The 17,736-nt window shown below is 44.4% G+C and overlaps 1 protein-coding gene across 1 annotated transcript; it reads right to left on the bottom strand.

Annotated features, from left to right (window-relative positions):
- Nucleotides 1-16,817: 16,817 nt before the first annotated feature.
- H6S33_009443 (uncharacterized protein) lies at nt 16,818-17,736 on the bottom strand (the record flags this gene model as incomplete). Its single annotated transcript, XM_044840839.1, has 2 exons — nt 16,818-17,319; nt 17,375-17,736. The coding sequence occupies 2 exons, from the start codon at nt 17,734-17,736 to the stop codon at nt 16,818-16,820; spliced, it is 864 nt and encodes a 287-aa protein (XP_044698258.1).

Raw genomic sequence — 17,736 nt, 5'->3', positions numbered from 1 at the left:
TGTTGTGTAATATGTAGTGTTACTGTTGCTGCGAGGGAGGGAGATAACTGAGCTGAGGAGAGACAAGCTGAACTATGCTTGTTTTTCTCGCTCACCTAATAACCGTTTTGTGCGGTTAGCTTTAGAGCTTGATAGACAATAAATGTGATAATCGTTCCTCAGCTGCCAGCCAAACGGGCCGACAACCGAGGTTTACGATAATGGAAGCGAAACTCGAAACCAGCTGAAAAAGTTGTGACATTTCAAGAGAGACATGACGCTACATGACCCGAGAGTTTGGAAGAGTAGGAAACAAGATCTGTGATTCCCCCAAACGTACCTTAAAGATCTCACGAGATTTGCCGCTCGATTGTGTCCTGGGTTCTAGAAGGATGGAAGGCAGACACGAGAACAGAAAAAGTTCGGTGTGGGAGGATGATAATTATATGTGCGAGGCAGATTCTCGAATCTTTAAGTATAAAAAGGAAGCTTTAGTGAGGATGGTTGAATGCCTTGTGATATGCCTTGCTGTCGAAGATGGCGGATTATCTACCTATGTATATGAGTCTGAACCGGGAACTCTGTAGGGCTGGGGTGAGGAAGATTGAATGGAGATCTTCGTGTCTTTTTGTAAGACGGCTTTCGGGCAAAGACGAGTGAGTGAGAGCAGATGCTGCGGCTTCTTTAAATATGGGATGGGCCATGGGGGCTATGAGTGTGGATGGATCCTTCTATGCGACCGGCCCTCGTTTCTGTGCACATATCCCAGCCAGAGGGTGATTGGTTCGCTGCGTGGCATAACGAACAAGATTGGCTTTAATTATTCTCCCTCGCCATACATAGTGGGAGTGCAAGCTGTCTGACTTCCTCCACCACCCCCCCCCCCCCCCCCCGCGCAGCATGCCTGTATCCTGTATGTGTCTGTGTACATACATGTATCTATCGTGGATGGTGGCAGTGTGAGACATGGAGGAAGGGTGCTCAGGGTGAACGGTGTGGTAGTGTTGCTGCTAAGGAAGACTCTCTTAGTGCGTGGGTCCAGGACTCGCTGTTGGCAGGGCTGATGACTAGGCACCAGTCCCCCTGCAACTAGTTGCAGGTCCACCATGAGGAAGTTCGAAGTGGTTTGTCTACATCTCTCCTTTCTCAAAACCGATTTCATAGTACGGTTTCTCAATCAATCCCTTGCAATTAATTTATCCCTCCAATCAACTCAATTCCCATCAGTCACAACTCATCATCTACAATCATCTTCATCATCATCAGCATCATCATCATCATATCACCAACAATACCCTCCTCCCCCCATCATCATCATCATCACCACCACCGAATCGACACCTATCATCTCGTCAGAGTATTATGTACCCTAATGTATACTTTCCAATCCCATGAAACACGAATCTGTAGCCCAAAAAGGAATGAAGGAAGCCCCAACCTGTCCCAATCCAACATATCTTGCATCCTGCAATCCTGCAGTCCTACCAGCTATTCCTCTTTCTCCCTGTTCAGAATCGGTGACCCCCGCATCGCTGGACCCGGACAGGGTTGTTCGCCTATGTAGATGGGACAAATCCTAATCCACATGGATGGTACGATATTTAGCACCGAGGCTTTGCTCACCAGCCTCGCTTGGTGAGGCGCATGCCCTACGGTGTGTGAATGAACAAAGCCAACCAGCTAGGCGGGTATGGGCAAAAGGAAAGAAGAAATCACACTTTACATCACTGTGCGTATCTTCCCATGCTGCACAGCTAAATTCCCATCCCGAACTCGAAAGTCGCATGCGATTACTGAGCCTGTGCAGCAGTGTTCTACCACATACATGCTAAACTAGGTACACTCACAAACCTAGGCAATTAACTCTTACCGATTCAAACATGTAGCACTCTCCAGGAGGTGAAGAGTGTTCGAAATGATGTCCATGACGTTCGGGTGAACTTTGGCACCAATTCCTAATCCGTAATAATTAGACGAGTCCTTGGAAGCACACACTCTAAAGTGCACCCTTTCCTCCCTTCCCGCTCTACCCTGACTCCCGACCCTCCGATATCTACCATCCCCATTCCCAAAGCGTCATGTACCATTAATTGATCTGCGAAAGAGGCAATTCACACGCCCACTAGATGTAGCCACCGACTTTCAACAAAAATCTTCCCAAATGGATCTGACATATTTGATTTGCAGAAGTGTTTCTGCTATGAAATAATAACTTCCTGCCAAGAGCAATCCCAATTAGGCACCGTATTATATATCGTTTCCCAATCATCTCAATTAGGGAGAGCTTGTTCCTAATTGGGACTAGCGGCTGGCTTCGAGTTGTCCGACGCTGTATTTGTTTTCCCCAGTCAGGGTATCTCGCTCATCGCCTATCACTTGCACTTGGTATTTTGCTCGGGACAATCACGGAAATTGACAAATACATGTGTATTGGCTTGAGAACGGAATAACATTCCATCCATATTCTCTAATCATCAGAAATTTGGCTCCATTGACATAAGGTATGATCCTGTTCGAATCGGCAAATACGCGCGACACGTCGGAAAAAGTTCCATTTCACTCTGTTTGATATGCTCTAATACTTGCCCAAGATCAAACCTTGATTGGTCAGTATACAAAAGGAGATAGACCCTTTACTATTTTTAAATAAAAGAGCTTAGCACACCAAGCACAGACAATTGGGTGTGTGTGGGGGGGTGCTCAAATCAAAATCCCGCTATTTGGAGTGGTGTAACGAAGCACAGACGAACTCCGTTCCTTCTTATTCTGCATGTCACAGAAGCAAGTCAGGCCTGGCACCAATAAGCATCGTGTAGTAGTCGCAAAGAGGCTTCAATCACGGGAACAAGTGACAGGAGACGATAATTCACCATGCCCACCAGAACCAGGTATTAAAAGTGTCGAGCGCCACTTGATAGACGGAAACAGCTACTCTAATATGGTGGGGAAGGAAAGGAAAGGACCAACCTCGAGGTCTGGATCAACGCCCCCAAACCCCAGAAAGCAAATTCTGTCGATTGCTTCTTATCCAGGACGCATGCGGGACCTTGTTCGCGGGACCAAATTTGCCTCCTTCAATAATAGGCGTTTTCTTATTACAATCGGTTTCCTTTCAGTTGGGCGCCGGGAGCGCTCATGGCTTGATGGCGTGAGGCTCTATCAACTCAATAAAATATCTTATGATACATGTGTGTCTACACAGGTACACTATTGTAGTTAGAAAGGGCGACCTAATTAATTGTTAGTTCTGCCTCAACTCCTGCCTCCTTCCCCTTGGCTGTCTCTATAAGCGAGAGGACACCGACGTGGAGAGTCAAATTGTAAAGGCACAGCAAGGGTATTGGCTTGGTCTGTGCTACAACTGGTATGACTGTGTGCTACTAGCAGCTACAACCGGAAAAACTCGTAGGTATCACAGCCAAGGGAGATACATGTAAGTACCTACATGTGGTGATACTCAGTCGTCCAACGCAGCCGTTAGCCCCCACCAAGTGAAAAAAAAAAAAAAAAAAAGGCCCTCAAGTGGGATAAAGGAGCCTCCACCACTGTGTATGTATGTAGAGTACCTACCTGTCTGTGCCAGCGACCATATCCCCTCCTCTACCTCCTCCAAATACGTGTGATTTCTAAATAGGCGACCTAATTATTTACTCAACGTGTTAATGCCCGCTTGCCATAAAGGAATCAAGCCTTACACTGCCTCCCCCGCAAAGGCAGGTTATACTTAGCCTCGCCATGTAAAATATAGTAATGTACATGAGTTGTGGAGATCACATGTGTCCCTCGCTTGATTTAAGTTATCGTTTGCGAGCCGAACGATGTGTGGAAGTGTGTTGCCCTATCAGATGCAAGCCACAATTTCTTACAGTTGACAAAAAGGGCCTGTACCTAAAAATCATATCTCCTACTCTAGATCCCCAGACAAGCTTTCAATGGTCTTTGCCCATGGTAGAGTAGCTAAAGATAACTATCGATACTGACACATCCTAAAGCTTCTTTCCTGTGATCTCCATGACGTTGACCAGTAGGTACATACATGTGGGGTAGATAACTACATGTAGAGATGCACAGGTAAATGGTGGACTGATCCTAACAGGCATCCTTAGCGGGGAGTTCCAAAACGTTACGGTTCTTATTTTTTCTGTCTCTCCATGAAATAAAAATATAACTCTTCTCGTGAAATCTTGGCCCTACCTATCACCGAAATATATACTCATATAGGTGCGTTTAAGCGTTACTCATCTACTATTTTGCGATATTCAAAGTCTTCGTCGATCCTGGCGACTATTGTCACTTGGATCTATCTATCACATTACCTATGTACCATAGGGAAGAAAATAAAAAATAAAAAAAAAAGAGGGCGTCTTCTGTCGGCTTGAAATGGTAAGTCCCGTTTGATAGAGGACCGAGCAGGGGGCCCGCGGCCGCGTTTGCTGCGCCTTCAGCGCCTGCATAAGATATTTTTTGCTTTTTTGCTCCATGTCCCGTGGTGCTGGGACTGAGCATCTGTTTCCTGGACCCGACGTTTCTTTGTTGCGCGAGAAGAGCGAATCGATATCCGTCATGGCGTGACTGGCAAGGTTTCAGAAGCATAGCCAGGACCGCAAGAGCTGTTTGAGCAACTGGAAACCCAATGTCAACAACAACACAACATCAATATGCTGACAGACGGCAGGCGAGACACCCTGAATTCGGGGTACGTTCTGCGGAGCTTGTTTTTTATGCCCGTTGTTCATCGGCTTTCGTGGGCGATCTAGCGTACAATACGTGCGGAGAGGAGTAGGTGCTGCTACGGTATGTAGAAATTAACGTTGTCTACCCCTTTTCGGATTAATAGTCTCTTTCCTTATTCCACCGTTTTTTGTCTTCGACCAATTACCATTGGCTACAAGGTGATGAGCCCAAAGATTAATGTGGAAAGCCACTTCAGTTAGCTATTTTTTCTCTACGTCCCGAGGAATCGTGAGTCGTTACTGTTAACTTACGACATTACATCTTTATTTTTACAATTCGCTATTCATATCGTCTTGTCTAATCCCCATGGCATAGAACACATTACTAACTGACTTGTACCAAGATCAAGTGGAATGGCACATGCACTGCACGACAAAGCTTGCGATGGTTGCCTAGAGCCATCGTGTTGTCACACGCAGCAGCAGCACGTACAACCTAGCACACCCAACAACGATACCAAGAGAAAATCTTGGAGTCTGTGTCTAGTAGGGCAATCTTCGTCGACCAAAGCGATCCATGAACCTTGAGTGTTGAGGGGATGACACGTACCTAACTAGATACATTGCCTACATACAACTCTAAGGGTCTGATGTTTACATACGTTTCGATTCCGTCCATCCACCCTGCCTCCTGCCTGAGTATCGATCGATAGATATCAGTAACTCATAAATTACGCTGAATCTCCCGGCGAATGAGGACCTTGAACCGATGATATTGGGGTGAGGAAGGAGCAAAAGAAAGATATCAACATAAACAGAAAGTTTGTGGGTGGATGTGTCGGCAGTTTTTTCCAGAAAAGTACACATCACAGTAACGACTTTCCCCACATCATGAGTTCTGACTGCATATTCTACATCAATCATTGTTTCATATTCTTTGTACCCTCACAGCATTGAAGGGCCTCATTGGATCTTTGAACGTTGGAACCTTGCTTGAGATGTGTGCTTTCGGAGATTATAGCATTGAAATATGATGATAACCTAGGGACCTCTCTTCTTCGTATGTTGTCCTCTAGCGCCAGTGACCACACCAAACTCTGGGTTATATCAAAACCATCATCAGATCGTAAGATTTCTTCGGAATCCATATCGCTGGCATGGGGATGATCGGCCCTGTATGAAAAAGGGGAAGGCTTTCGTTGATCCGGTGGCACAGAGTAGTTAGAAATTTTAATGGTTTTTGGTTATGATATCTCATTTACCGCTGGCTGGCTAGTTGGTAGAATAGGTAATACATGAGCATTCAAGAAGGTAAGATGTTAGCCTATTCTTTCTTCTATAAAATAACAAGATATGTAGGGTCAGATCTTCAATCCTGGACTGGAACCTATTATATTCATTCGGTTGAATGGTTCGACTGGGACCAGACACGGGTTTCTGTCTGAAAATACAAATACACTCCCCTGTTGATTCTTCCTGACCAAGATGATATTTTTATTTTTTATTTTAGGGAGAAGGTGCATAATATGAAACGAAACAAGAGTAATCCACAAAGCACATACCAATGCTAACAAATACTCTACTACTATGTGTTACACCTTCTCCTTATGGTCAGTCCCGGTCGGGGGATGTCTCGATTTCCCGGAAAACTCGAGTACGATCCCCGGTGTCCCGCTGGAGTGTTTAGGATAACCCCCAAAACCAAATCGGTATATCTTTCTAATCGGTTTACGTGTACGTCCCGTGGGCGTTAATCTTCCGTGCCACGGGATATATTTCCCTGTATCCTCGTGTTCGAAATTGATCAATCATGCATCGTCTTCCACCCATTCCAAACCCCGGAGCCATGGAACAGCTACGCAGGCCAGGGGGAGAATAATCTGCCTATCAATCGGCCTATATGCCTACAACTGTATCTTTTGGCCATGGATTACAGTACCAGAAGGGAGCTCGGGCTTGAGTTTAACCGCTAGTTTGAAAAGAACCTTACCTACCCATGAGTTCGTCCGATAGTCCCTTTTCCGTGCGCCCCCGTGGCCGGGACAAACACCGTGGTAGAGCTATATCCCGAGCATATCCTTTGGAAGCGGGGGGTGGGGGGAGGACCAAAATATATCCCTGCTCCTGGAAAACTACCAACCTCTTTCTACGGGGGACATTCCTAGCGAGGAGTTTATCAGAAATATATCAGCAAGGTGTATCATTTATATCCTTCTCAAGAATAAACATATGCCTCAAAATGGGCTTCCTTTGCGGACATAATTATATAAAGTTAAAAAAATAGAGAAAAAAAGCATAATTACCGCTTGATCCGGCCGGACCAACCTCGAAAACGAAATGAAAGGCAATTAATTGTAAAGCAGACCTGGATACGCTTTTTTTATCGCCGAATAAATAAAAACAAAAGTGAGACTGCAGTGGTCACTACCACCACCACCACCACCATGTGTGTGTGTGTGCATGGCTTGTTTACCGGGTATCGGAACAAATTCAAGTACCGGCACTTATTGTTCTCACTCTTCTACTGCCGTGAAAAACAGTGGTGATTCTATCTACTACACTACGAACACTAGTTACTTAGGTGCTAGAGAAGTTCGGAGGTGTAACAGTAGTAGGCCAATGATCAACTTTTGCGTTCTACCAATCGGACGTTCTGGAGGTAATTGACGAGTTAAAGAGACCAAGACCATTGTACTTCCGTCTCTGCATCTAATTTTTATAATTTGATCTACTCTACCTAGCATTTTTACTCTTTTATTCTCTCGGCGCCGATCACTGATCAAGGGTAACTAACTACATACATCAAGATAGTAACTAGTGTGTACTCTAATATCAAGAAACCCAAGTAGGTAGCAGATAGGTTACCCAGTGGTGGATCGGCGCGAGTGAGTAAGGACTAAATCGTGACACTTCAAAGTGGACCACTTCGTACTGGATGAGGTGCTCTTGGTACCCATAGGGCAACTCACGCATGTAAGTCCGTAGGGAAACAGTTTAAATCCCTCGTCCCATACTTTGCTTGACTCGACTTCTCTAGTACTCTAGAGTAGGGTAGCAATATGCATACCATCTGCACCGAGGAAAGGTTTCCGATTCTGGAGCGAGCCGTGGGGTGCGGTCGCACCATCATGGGGGTAGGGTGGGAGTTCAGCTGGACAAGGATCATTCACCCGCATAATAGTAAGACAGACATTGGATTGGGAACGTAACAAGATTAGCCTGAGGGAAGCGTGACGGGTCGTGCGTGGAAAATCGCCAGTCGATGTATGTGATGGCATGGCCTCTTGTTTTTTTTTTTTTTTCCGTTGACGTTGGGTAGATTGGCTGGGTAGGACTCGGAAATAATGGCCAAACCATGCTCTGCCGTCTCTTATTGATTCTTCAATTGAGTGGATAGCAAAGTCTCCCGGAGTATGGAGGCCGTTTAGCTCATCAACACCTCGATATGTGTAGCTACCTACATACTCTACATACTCTACTTCATAGCTCCTACTTCGCCAGTATTTGGGTAGGTACCTACTGCTCTAGCGATGCGGTATGTATGTACGACCCATATAAGAAGTGCAGCGCTTACAACTGACTGATTATTCAAGATCCGCGTCCATACAAAGGAAGAAAAGCTACGCAAAAAAGAAAGGAATCCCTGGCAGGCGTAGGGCAGACTTGACAGGAGGAGGGAAGGGGAGGAAATAATACGGAGGTCGCCGGTTCGTAGGGCAGACCAGACAAAGCTCGCTTCTTCTAAGTATGATTCAGATCGATACCCCGCCCCTTTCCCCCTACCGTCGGGTTCCTTCTGGAATGATTCCATGCCATGATATGACGTGCCATAACCCTACGGTTTGATCTCTTACCCACATACACCATCCTCCTTTCCTCTTCGAATCTGCTCCCCATGTATCCCCCATGTCGACTGCGCAATTGGTGTGTGATGGGTGTGTGGGTGCGTGTGTATGTGTGTGTGTGTGTGTGTGCCATCCCTTGTGTTGTGCTGGGTACTCATGCTGGTACATCCGTCACACTCACAACTGCACTGAGGAATGCTGACTAGAAAGAAGGGAGCTCGAATGGTTACCACCATGCCTACATGCCCCTCGGGTCCACACAAAACCATTGATCTATCAGCCCTGCAGCTCGCAGCCTAGCATACCTACACATTCACAACGCTATGATATTTATTTTTTTCGCTCCATCCCCCCCCCTTCCGATGTCTAATGCCCTGCCCGTTGCTGATGTGATATCTCTATATCATCGAATCGTGCATGTTTATTGTGTTACTTCACACGGGAGGAGGGGGCAGGAAGTGGTTTGCCATGGGTTGCTTGGTCCCGGGCCATGAGATCAAACCCACACGATCTTCCTTTTTCTCCCATGTTTCCAACGATGGTTGGGATGTGATCAAATATTAGTACGGTAGGGCAACACATATATGTAGAGTCTAGGTAACTGCACTGTATACTATTCCGAATTTGACAAGAAAAAGCGGTCTGGGTATGTAGGTACGGGTAAAAACATTTAATTTATTACGAGTATGTACGTACAATTACTGTAGATGCTTTAGAGTACGTACTTACGCACTCCCTTCTGTTTATGTTTATGTTGTGGGACTCATCTGCAAAAGAAGCGGGATAGAAGACTCGTCGAAGAAGCCAAGTCCCCCACCACATTTGCTTCCACATGTCGAGTCCCAAGGTCTACTGATCAGCTTCCTAGTTGAGTATCTATATCTCAACTAGTAATAAGTTCATGTGCATCCAATGCACTCTCCACGCATACACACAAACGAATTAAGCCTGCCTGCTCATGCCGTACAACACGAAACCCAAGACGATAACACCGAAGAACAGATATGGACATGATTCCACCATTAATCTGAAGTTCAATTACCCCAACAAGCCTCCTATATTGACCAAATCCAACCCTCCCTCCCCACTTTGCCTTTTTTCCGGTCCTTGTACAGTCTGTTTCGGCGACTCCTCGCTTGGAAAACAAGCAATCATGTTCAACGTAGAAATGTCTTAGACATGTCTCACAAGAGCCTCATCTCATTGAGGAATAAGCGGTAAGTATGTATGCACATACCTACATTATGTACTGTAATTCTTTGTAAAACATATTTGCCAATGTACAAACAATAATTCGATCAAACGAACGTACTGTGTATTGTTTACTTGTCCCCGCCAGCATGATCAGTGGTATTTGGGCACATGTCAATTGAACGAAAACCCAAGACAAAAAAGGGTTCTCGTGGACCGGACCCGTCATAATAACCAACCCCCCTCGACGGCGTGTACCGAAGGGCAAAGGAACCAATTGAAATTCTATCGAGAGATCGGACGATGGATATACTCCAAATCGGGTCGCATCCTCCTCCCCCACAAAAACTCTTGTTGGTGGTTGTCTTGTATTGCTAAACACTCCTGTTTCGGGAACTGTAGGTTGATTGATGGGTATGTCGGCCAATACCAAGTACCGAGTTCCCGTCGCCGATCAAGGCAAAAAAAAAAGGAAAACAAAACCCCATAAAAGACATGGCTTTCGTTGTGTAAATGATAGATGCCGTGGTCTATGCGCATCCATCCTTTCTTTGGTTTTTTTCGCTTAATGATGGACGGCTTCACCAATGAAAATCAACACCACCACCACCAACTTTTCTTGGTGGTCAGAAGGAAGGTAGGACCCTGTCCCAACCTTTCTTCAACCATTTCCCGCCTTCGCCATGGTGGCATCGTTTTGGGATTGCTAGGTAACCGTTCCAACAACTGGTACCTCGGGTTCGCTTGAATAAGGTATGGTAGGTATGTACGTAGTCAGAATCTCACAGATCGTGGCGGAGCGGGACTGGGGTCCCTAGTTGGTTGGATGATGTGTAACAAATCTCTTGTAGCTGGTCCATGCACGTAGCTATCCGACGGACACAGCCACCAAGTGCAGTGGCGCTAGTAATAATTAAGCCGAGCCACAACCAATTGATGCACGGTGACATGATTAACGACATCATCGTGGCAGAGCGAGAGTAAGGAGAGTAAATGTTCTAATGACGGTGGTTATGATGCTGATCGGGCATTGACAACAGATATTCGATGGACTATTGCAATTCGTATCGTCGGTGAGCTCCGTTCATACATGCCTAGAGAATGACACGTGAACCCACCGAGTTGGGTGACGAGAGAGAACGAGATAGGTATGTACACACTCTAAAAGAATTAGCAGTAGTGCAATAATGGGAGACCGGGAACTCGGAATTCGGGGTTGATAATAGGGTAGGTATTGAATCTGCAGTTATCCACGGGCAGCAAGCTAGTTTTCTCCGTATAGTTATGTCAGAACAACCTCCACTAAAATAGCAAGAAAGGATTCTTGACTCATGAGGAAAAGCAAAATATTACGCTCTCAGTACAGTCCAAACATATTGCCCCTTGATTTGCTGTTGATTTTGCTGTTGCCGAGGTCTCTTTCATCGTGGAGGAAGTAAGTAGTCCGTACTCAAGGCATTAGGTTTCATTCCTTGCTGAAAATGGAGAGAATGGCTATTTTCCTGGGGTGTGTCTGTTCTTATACTTGGTCTCTTCAGCCCCTACTTGTTCAGCCGCGTTGAAGGGCTAGATTCAGCTGGTGCGATGATTGTGGGACCTGGGTATTCTAGGGGTTCATGGGATTGTTTTAAAAAAAAAAGTAGCTCGAAAGGAATAGAATGGGCTCTACCACTGTACTATGGGCTAAACCCTTCGGGGTTTAAGAAATTCGTGCTCTAGACGTATCGAATAAGATCACAATCTGCCTTGTAGACTTCGCCGGGACCGATGACTATTCAAAACGTAGCACACACGTGCACCTGCTGCGTGAATTTCTGAATACTAGCGGAAAAGCGCCTACATATGACTAGTTAGACCAACTCATAAAGCGCCTTTAACAATGCAAAGGGTGTGTGTGTGTGCATGTATCAATATTGTGTGAGGGTCGATCTGGAACCATTTTCAGGGGAATACGTACACATGCAGTATTTATCTTTGCCGCCATTTTGCGACAGGGGGTAAGTTTACATGCCACTTGGCTAGTCAGATGTGTTTTTAGGTCAGAATTCGACACCGACCCGAGTGATGAGTTATGATTCAAATTATTATCCTAAACCATGGCCAGTAGGTACATATATGTACAGAATGGTTTGAGAGGATGTAAGCGTACTTATCTATCTGACTAAAGGGAATTAATAACGCTTGCCTATATGTTATAAAAAAGTTATCACTCCATGATGTTAAGTAAGGGGCCGGGGAATGCGATACTAACTGATTTCATAATTAGTCAACACTGATGGAAATGCCCTTGTTCCAAATAAGAAATGACAAGGCAAGCTAACCAGTGTTTAATAAACAGTTTTGATGGCCCTGACAACATTAGTAAACTCTGGGGGATTGTGCATATGACAAGCAAACGATAGTATGACGGGAGCTGGAACAAAATAATCCTGGTCTCACTTGACATGTAATTACGAATTAAGTTGTGCTTCGCGGCTGCATATATCACTACCAGTGAAATTAATATGGGGGGGGGGGGGTTATATTTGGTCGAACATTAAATGCGCTTCCTGAAATTATGAAAAACCCACGGGTGGGTAAAGGGACGTAATATTTACTCTATTTGTTTTCCTAAATTAAACCAGAAAATCAGTGTAGTAACCCATATTTTAACTGGAAGATATATGAGGGGGCTCGCCGCACGTATACTTCATCACACTCCATTTTCATTAATTCCACTTAATCTCCGCGATCCGGCCCTTCCTTTCAAATTATCAACCAACCAACAAGCTAACCAATCCCATTCAACTCCAAATCATCTCTTCCCTCTTTCAACAAGATAAATCATCGCTGGACTTATCCTTTATCTAATGTTCCCATTATGGGTCAATGTGTGTTGGTCAGAGATGAACTGGTCCAGGGAAGAAAGAGAGAGGAGCGGTGCTATAGCTAGGAAGGATTAGACCTATAGAGCGGTAAGCGAAATGTGGGGTAGATATCAAGAACGGCTTGAAAGAATTATAGAGGGAAAGATGAATGAAGAGGAATGAGAGGAATGAGATGTGGTTGATTTAGGATCCGGAAATACATGTGCCTTCCCGCCCTAGACCCGGCCAGAAGTAAAATGTTAGCGGCAATCACTAACGAGAATAGTACATACGTGTTCCTTATCAACTTAACTTTGCTTTAACATTGGTTCGTCGCTTTGGCAAAAAAGCAAAGGTTCTGATACGGCCTGAATATCTCAACTACAGAATATTCTGTAAGATTGTTCGATGCCTAAAGGTACCCTAGTCATCTAATATTTTCAACGATACGGTAAATGCTAGCACTATCTAGTAGGATTCCATTGTGGTAGCTAGCTAACTGTCTTAGTAGCTCATAGGCCTCCAGACATCTTTGGATAAGAATACGACGGTTTCTACCGGCGATCGACAAGACAAGATTAGTCAAACAAGGGGTTTTTCTGGCGAGCGCAAATAGACGGGTGCGTATCTCTATACCCCGATCAGATCTTTTGGTGTAGAGGGTCGAAGCAGCCTTGATATACGACATGACGGCTTCGTAGAGCACCTTTGAAAGGAAGATGCATTGAATGCAGATATCGAGGACCGACACGATTGGCTTGATCGGCCTACGTAGCTACTCGGCTGATCATAAGATAGGCACTGAATAATGAGGTTGGATTGAGAAGGAATGAGCAGGAGCCAGACTATGACTCGAAAAGAAAAGATTAATACCATGATGGGTCTTGGTGCTTCAGGTAGATTCGAAGAAGCACCAGAAGGTTTATGATAAGGAAACCCTACTACATATTCGTTCCCAAAATTTGGAAACTTCACTCGAATTTCGGCTGAGAATGGGCACCAAACCTTCTTTAGCATTAAATATATACAAACAAAGTGCTCAATACAGCCTGCAGATGTGATGATAGTTTTGACGAGGGTTCTAGACTAGCCGAATCTACTATAAGTACTAAGGCTATACACCAGAGCGCCCAATTCAGCTTGTTGTTTTGCAATTTGAACTGCAGTAACGATAGTATTAAGGGACTGGCCACTGCTCTCACTGACAATCACTCATGTCCCAGAAATAACAAAGGCCATTAGCCTATGACGGCCTTGGATGTACTTTGGACGGGCCATCTAAGATGAAATTGTGAGATATTAACCCTTTGAAACTATTCGACCAAGAGCTTTGTTCTGATGCTTTGTCTCTGGGTCGTTAATCGATCATTTAAGCTATTTATCTCCTGTCATACGCAAGGCTAAACAGACTATATAAACCTCGGCCCGTAGCTGTTGATATCTATTGAGCTTGTAAGCCATTTGGAATTTCGGTGGTGAACAGACTGTAGTTATCACTTTGGTTGTTAATTTTTGAAGATTGTAGAATAGTAACCGACCGCTTTGCGCCGTGGTATAAGAAAAGTTTTGATAGGCTTAATCTGATTGCGGTATCTTAGCTATCACATATTCTGATATAAGAATTTAAGACTAACGCATACGGGATGGCCAGGCTCGCCTTGGGTCTGAAAATCAAAGGTTCATTAGTCGGGAACAGTGTAAATTCTCGCGAGGACTGAGCTCATAGACTGGAACGCCTAACATAATCAAGGGACTAAACAAATCTGGAAGGTTGGGCTAAACAACCCCTCTAATTATAAACGTAGTGATCTGTGGCGCTTCGATCTAAGTACTGTGGTTTAGATTGAAGATTATCTACAGTGTGTTTTCTCCTGAACTTTGAATTCATTCAACGGGTAGGGAAATATCCAAGAATTAATAGGAAATAACCTTTAAACCGGTTTATCTTCCATGCTCAACTAGCGAAGTAAATGCGTCAAAGCACACATTTCCCATGCGGGGGGTCGGGGAAAAGGTATCACTTGATGCATTAACTGACGAGGCCGTGTAGAAACGCACCAATCGACGAATTTCCCTACACATTTCACATTTCCAACTGAAAAGTCGTCGGGAAAGTCGTCCAATTACATTTCCTGATTCATTACGTATACCGGATGCATTTTCTAATAATACATTAAACAACGACATTCCCGATGCCTTTCCCCACACAAATATAGGTGCAAAGAAGATGCATTAACTGATTCATTTACTTCGCTAGTAGAGATGGAGGATTGGTCTGAGATGGATCGCGATATCAGCAAAACATTGGAGTAATAATATATTAAATTATATATTACTATATATAGCTTTATCGGAATCCTAGCTATATTTCTCAATTATATCAGCTGTTATGAATTTGATCAAAAAGAAAACGTCGCAACTTACCCCCCGTCAGATTGGAAGATAAGACGGCTGGGGAATATGGGCAGATCTATCACAGCTGTTTTGTGTCTTGATCTGGGAGATTACGCCAGCCCGTTCTGACTGATCGGCCCACACTCACTAGCTAGCTAAACGGCGTGTCTTATGGAAACTCCATGGCCAGCACATCAGTGTCTCTGATATTAGTAGAGGAAGGTAAATAACTCCTAATTACCTAGGCATAAGAGGTGGATGAAAAACTAAATACTACAATATTTATACACGTATATAATATTTAATATTGGGGGGGGGGGGGGGGGAAGGAACGAGATTTAGATGAGCTCGAGTGGATATGAGATGGAGAAACGACAAGCCCCAAGACAGCTACGTACACGCTGTTTGTCTGGCCATGAGGTGGGGCTGCGAGACAAACAATTCAAGTAAGAACACATGCAGAAGGTTAAAATCAATATACATACTGCTAATAATAAATTTTTAAATAGTGGAGGCCATACCGTGGATATTTTTGATGGTTTATAGGCGTTCAAATGTGGTCTACAGATTTACTCACCTGGCAGTCTGCTTACAACTCTCATACTTCAAATGACCAAAACAACACAGCAACATCTTCTAAAATCTAAAAAAAGAAAAAAAAGAAGAAGAAATAGCGCTTCAGTACTATTAGCAACTGGAGATATATAGATATCATGTTTACAAGCCTTATTCTTTCTCCACTGTCGAATGGAGAAGCTAGCGTTATGTGCTCTGGTCTTGTTTTTACAGAATTTGATGTGGTGAGCCGTTGCTATGCAAGATCTTCAAGGCTTCAGGTTTGAATATCCACGGGATGGCTTCGAATTCCAGTGTTGTGTGTAAATATATATTCAAGACTTTATAGAACTAGAGACCGCGCGCTGGTACAGGCCTTAGCGCTGGACTGAAAGTATGGTCCACATCTACATATAGGCTTGGCACATTTGTAGCTTTGTTTCCATGTAGTTAGTGTGACAAGCTAGTAACAGTGACGAGAGTTTTGAAATCCTGGGCAACTGTGATGCCAAGAGTTGGCCAATTACATATAGGTTGCAAGTTGATTCCTAGCTTGGAATACCATTCGGAACTTCTACAATTACACGCATGCCCTTCTCATCTCACTGGCTAAGCTATCGTTATATTGCCGGAAAGGGTCTAAAATAACATAGTTTTCAGTAGACGTGACATACATGGCGCAGTAACACGGCGCAAAACGGCACACCCTGGGAACGAACCGTGTATATTGACCTTCATAGTTCAACCTCTGTAAACTTCCAAGTTAAAACAGATGGCTCTCAGAACTTTACTAGGTGATGATCTACTCTTTTCCAAGTCCGTTATTTAATTGGATCAAATGTTAATTCGATCGATCAAGAATACAGAATTGGGCTATTAGTGGTAAGTTCACACCCCGGATCTATCGGTGTATACCTGAAAAGCCTTTTAAAACCACCTAACTAATAACATACATAAGTATATATATAGATTATATATACTCTGGAGACGTCTAAAAGTAACTAACGTGCTGATCTGATGAAGGCACGATGGTTATTCAGCGCTGCTCTTCCTGTAATGGACCAGGAAATAAGAGGTCAGCATGCCGTCTTCCGGCTGTTAAATGTTTTGTGGGAATTAAATATGTTTAACAGCTAGTACGATTGTGATATCGAATTGTGAAGCTCAAGTGAGTTCGTTTGGACTAATAATGAAGTGTGTCATTTTGAGTTGTAGGGAAGTACGTACTGTATGTCCATATATGTGTCATTTTGCACTACATGTAGCTAAATATCTATGTGTTACTATATATCACATCTATTACACATACATACATAAGTATCTAATTAACTCAATCACAAGCCGGCAGCCTCCGCAACCTCCGACAGACTCGAGTCTGAAATTTGGACCCTATAAATCCAAGAATTGAAAATATGATCAGTCCCCGACGGTGCCGTCTCCCCAGTATAGATATTATTCGCTGGACAGTATTTATCCCCATCATCTGCGCCTGCCGCTGCTTCTCCTCTATAAATACCAAACTTCGGGCTGGTATCACCAGTGAAAAGATACACATTCTTCAACCGTTTACCACCTCCATAGGCCGCGTTGAAATTCTGTTGCACGCCGTCGAGATAGAACTCAGCCCAACCGGTACCATCGTTTGCGGTGTTGATGACAAAACCAAGGTGGTGGTTTGTGTTAGCTCCAACTGAAACGGGGCCGGTCCAGACGACTTCACGGTTAGAACCGGTACCGCCAGGGATTGTATATTCGATTGTGAGGTCGAGATTTTCATTGAAGAAGACGTATAGAGGGATATTTTGCTGGGGTTCTGCACTTTTATCCCATTTTTTCCTGAATGGAAGTTAGCGCGCAAGCCATAACTTCTTGTCGAGGAATATTTACCCACCATTGGAAAATCACCAAACTTTCATACGCCTTACTCAATCTAAAGTTGTACCCAATATAATACGTTTTGTCCACAACGGCCTTGTTCGCACTCGTGTACAGCGCCTTAACCTCGGCCCTTCGAAAGTGCGGATCCCTTTTAAAATGTAAAGAGGGCTTCCCTGTTGCAGAGTCGACTTCGGGTTTGATGAAGCACGCATTTCCCGCTTGACCATTTATTATCTTGCAGCCGAGTTCTTGACCTTCGAGCTCAACGTTACCGAGAACTGAGGCTGCGTCGCCACCATGGTAGTCGACGAGGAGGGTTGCGGAGGAGAGGAGGAAGGAAGAGAGCAGAACGAGGAGTGAGGGGGAAGTCTTCAT

This window comes from Morchella sextelata (genome assembly GCF_020137385.1).
Source record: "Morchella sextelata strain SCLS chromosome Unknown scls_3, whole genome shotgun sequence".
Taxonomy (NCBI): Eukaryota; Fungi; Ascomycota; class Pezizomycetes; order Pezizales; family Morchellaceae; genus Morchella; species Morchella sextelata.
The sequence above is the reverse complement of the archived record's forward strand: the minus strand, read 5'-3'. Positions and strand labels throughout refer to the sequence as shown.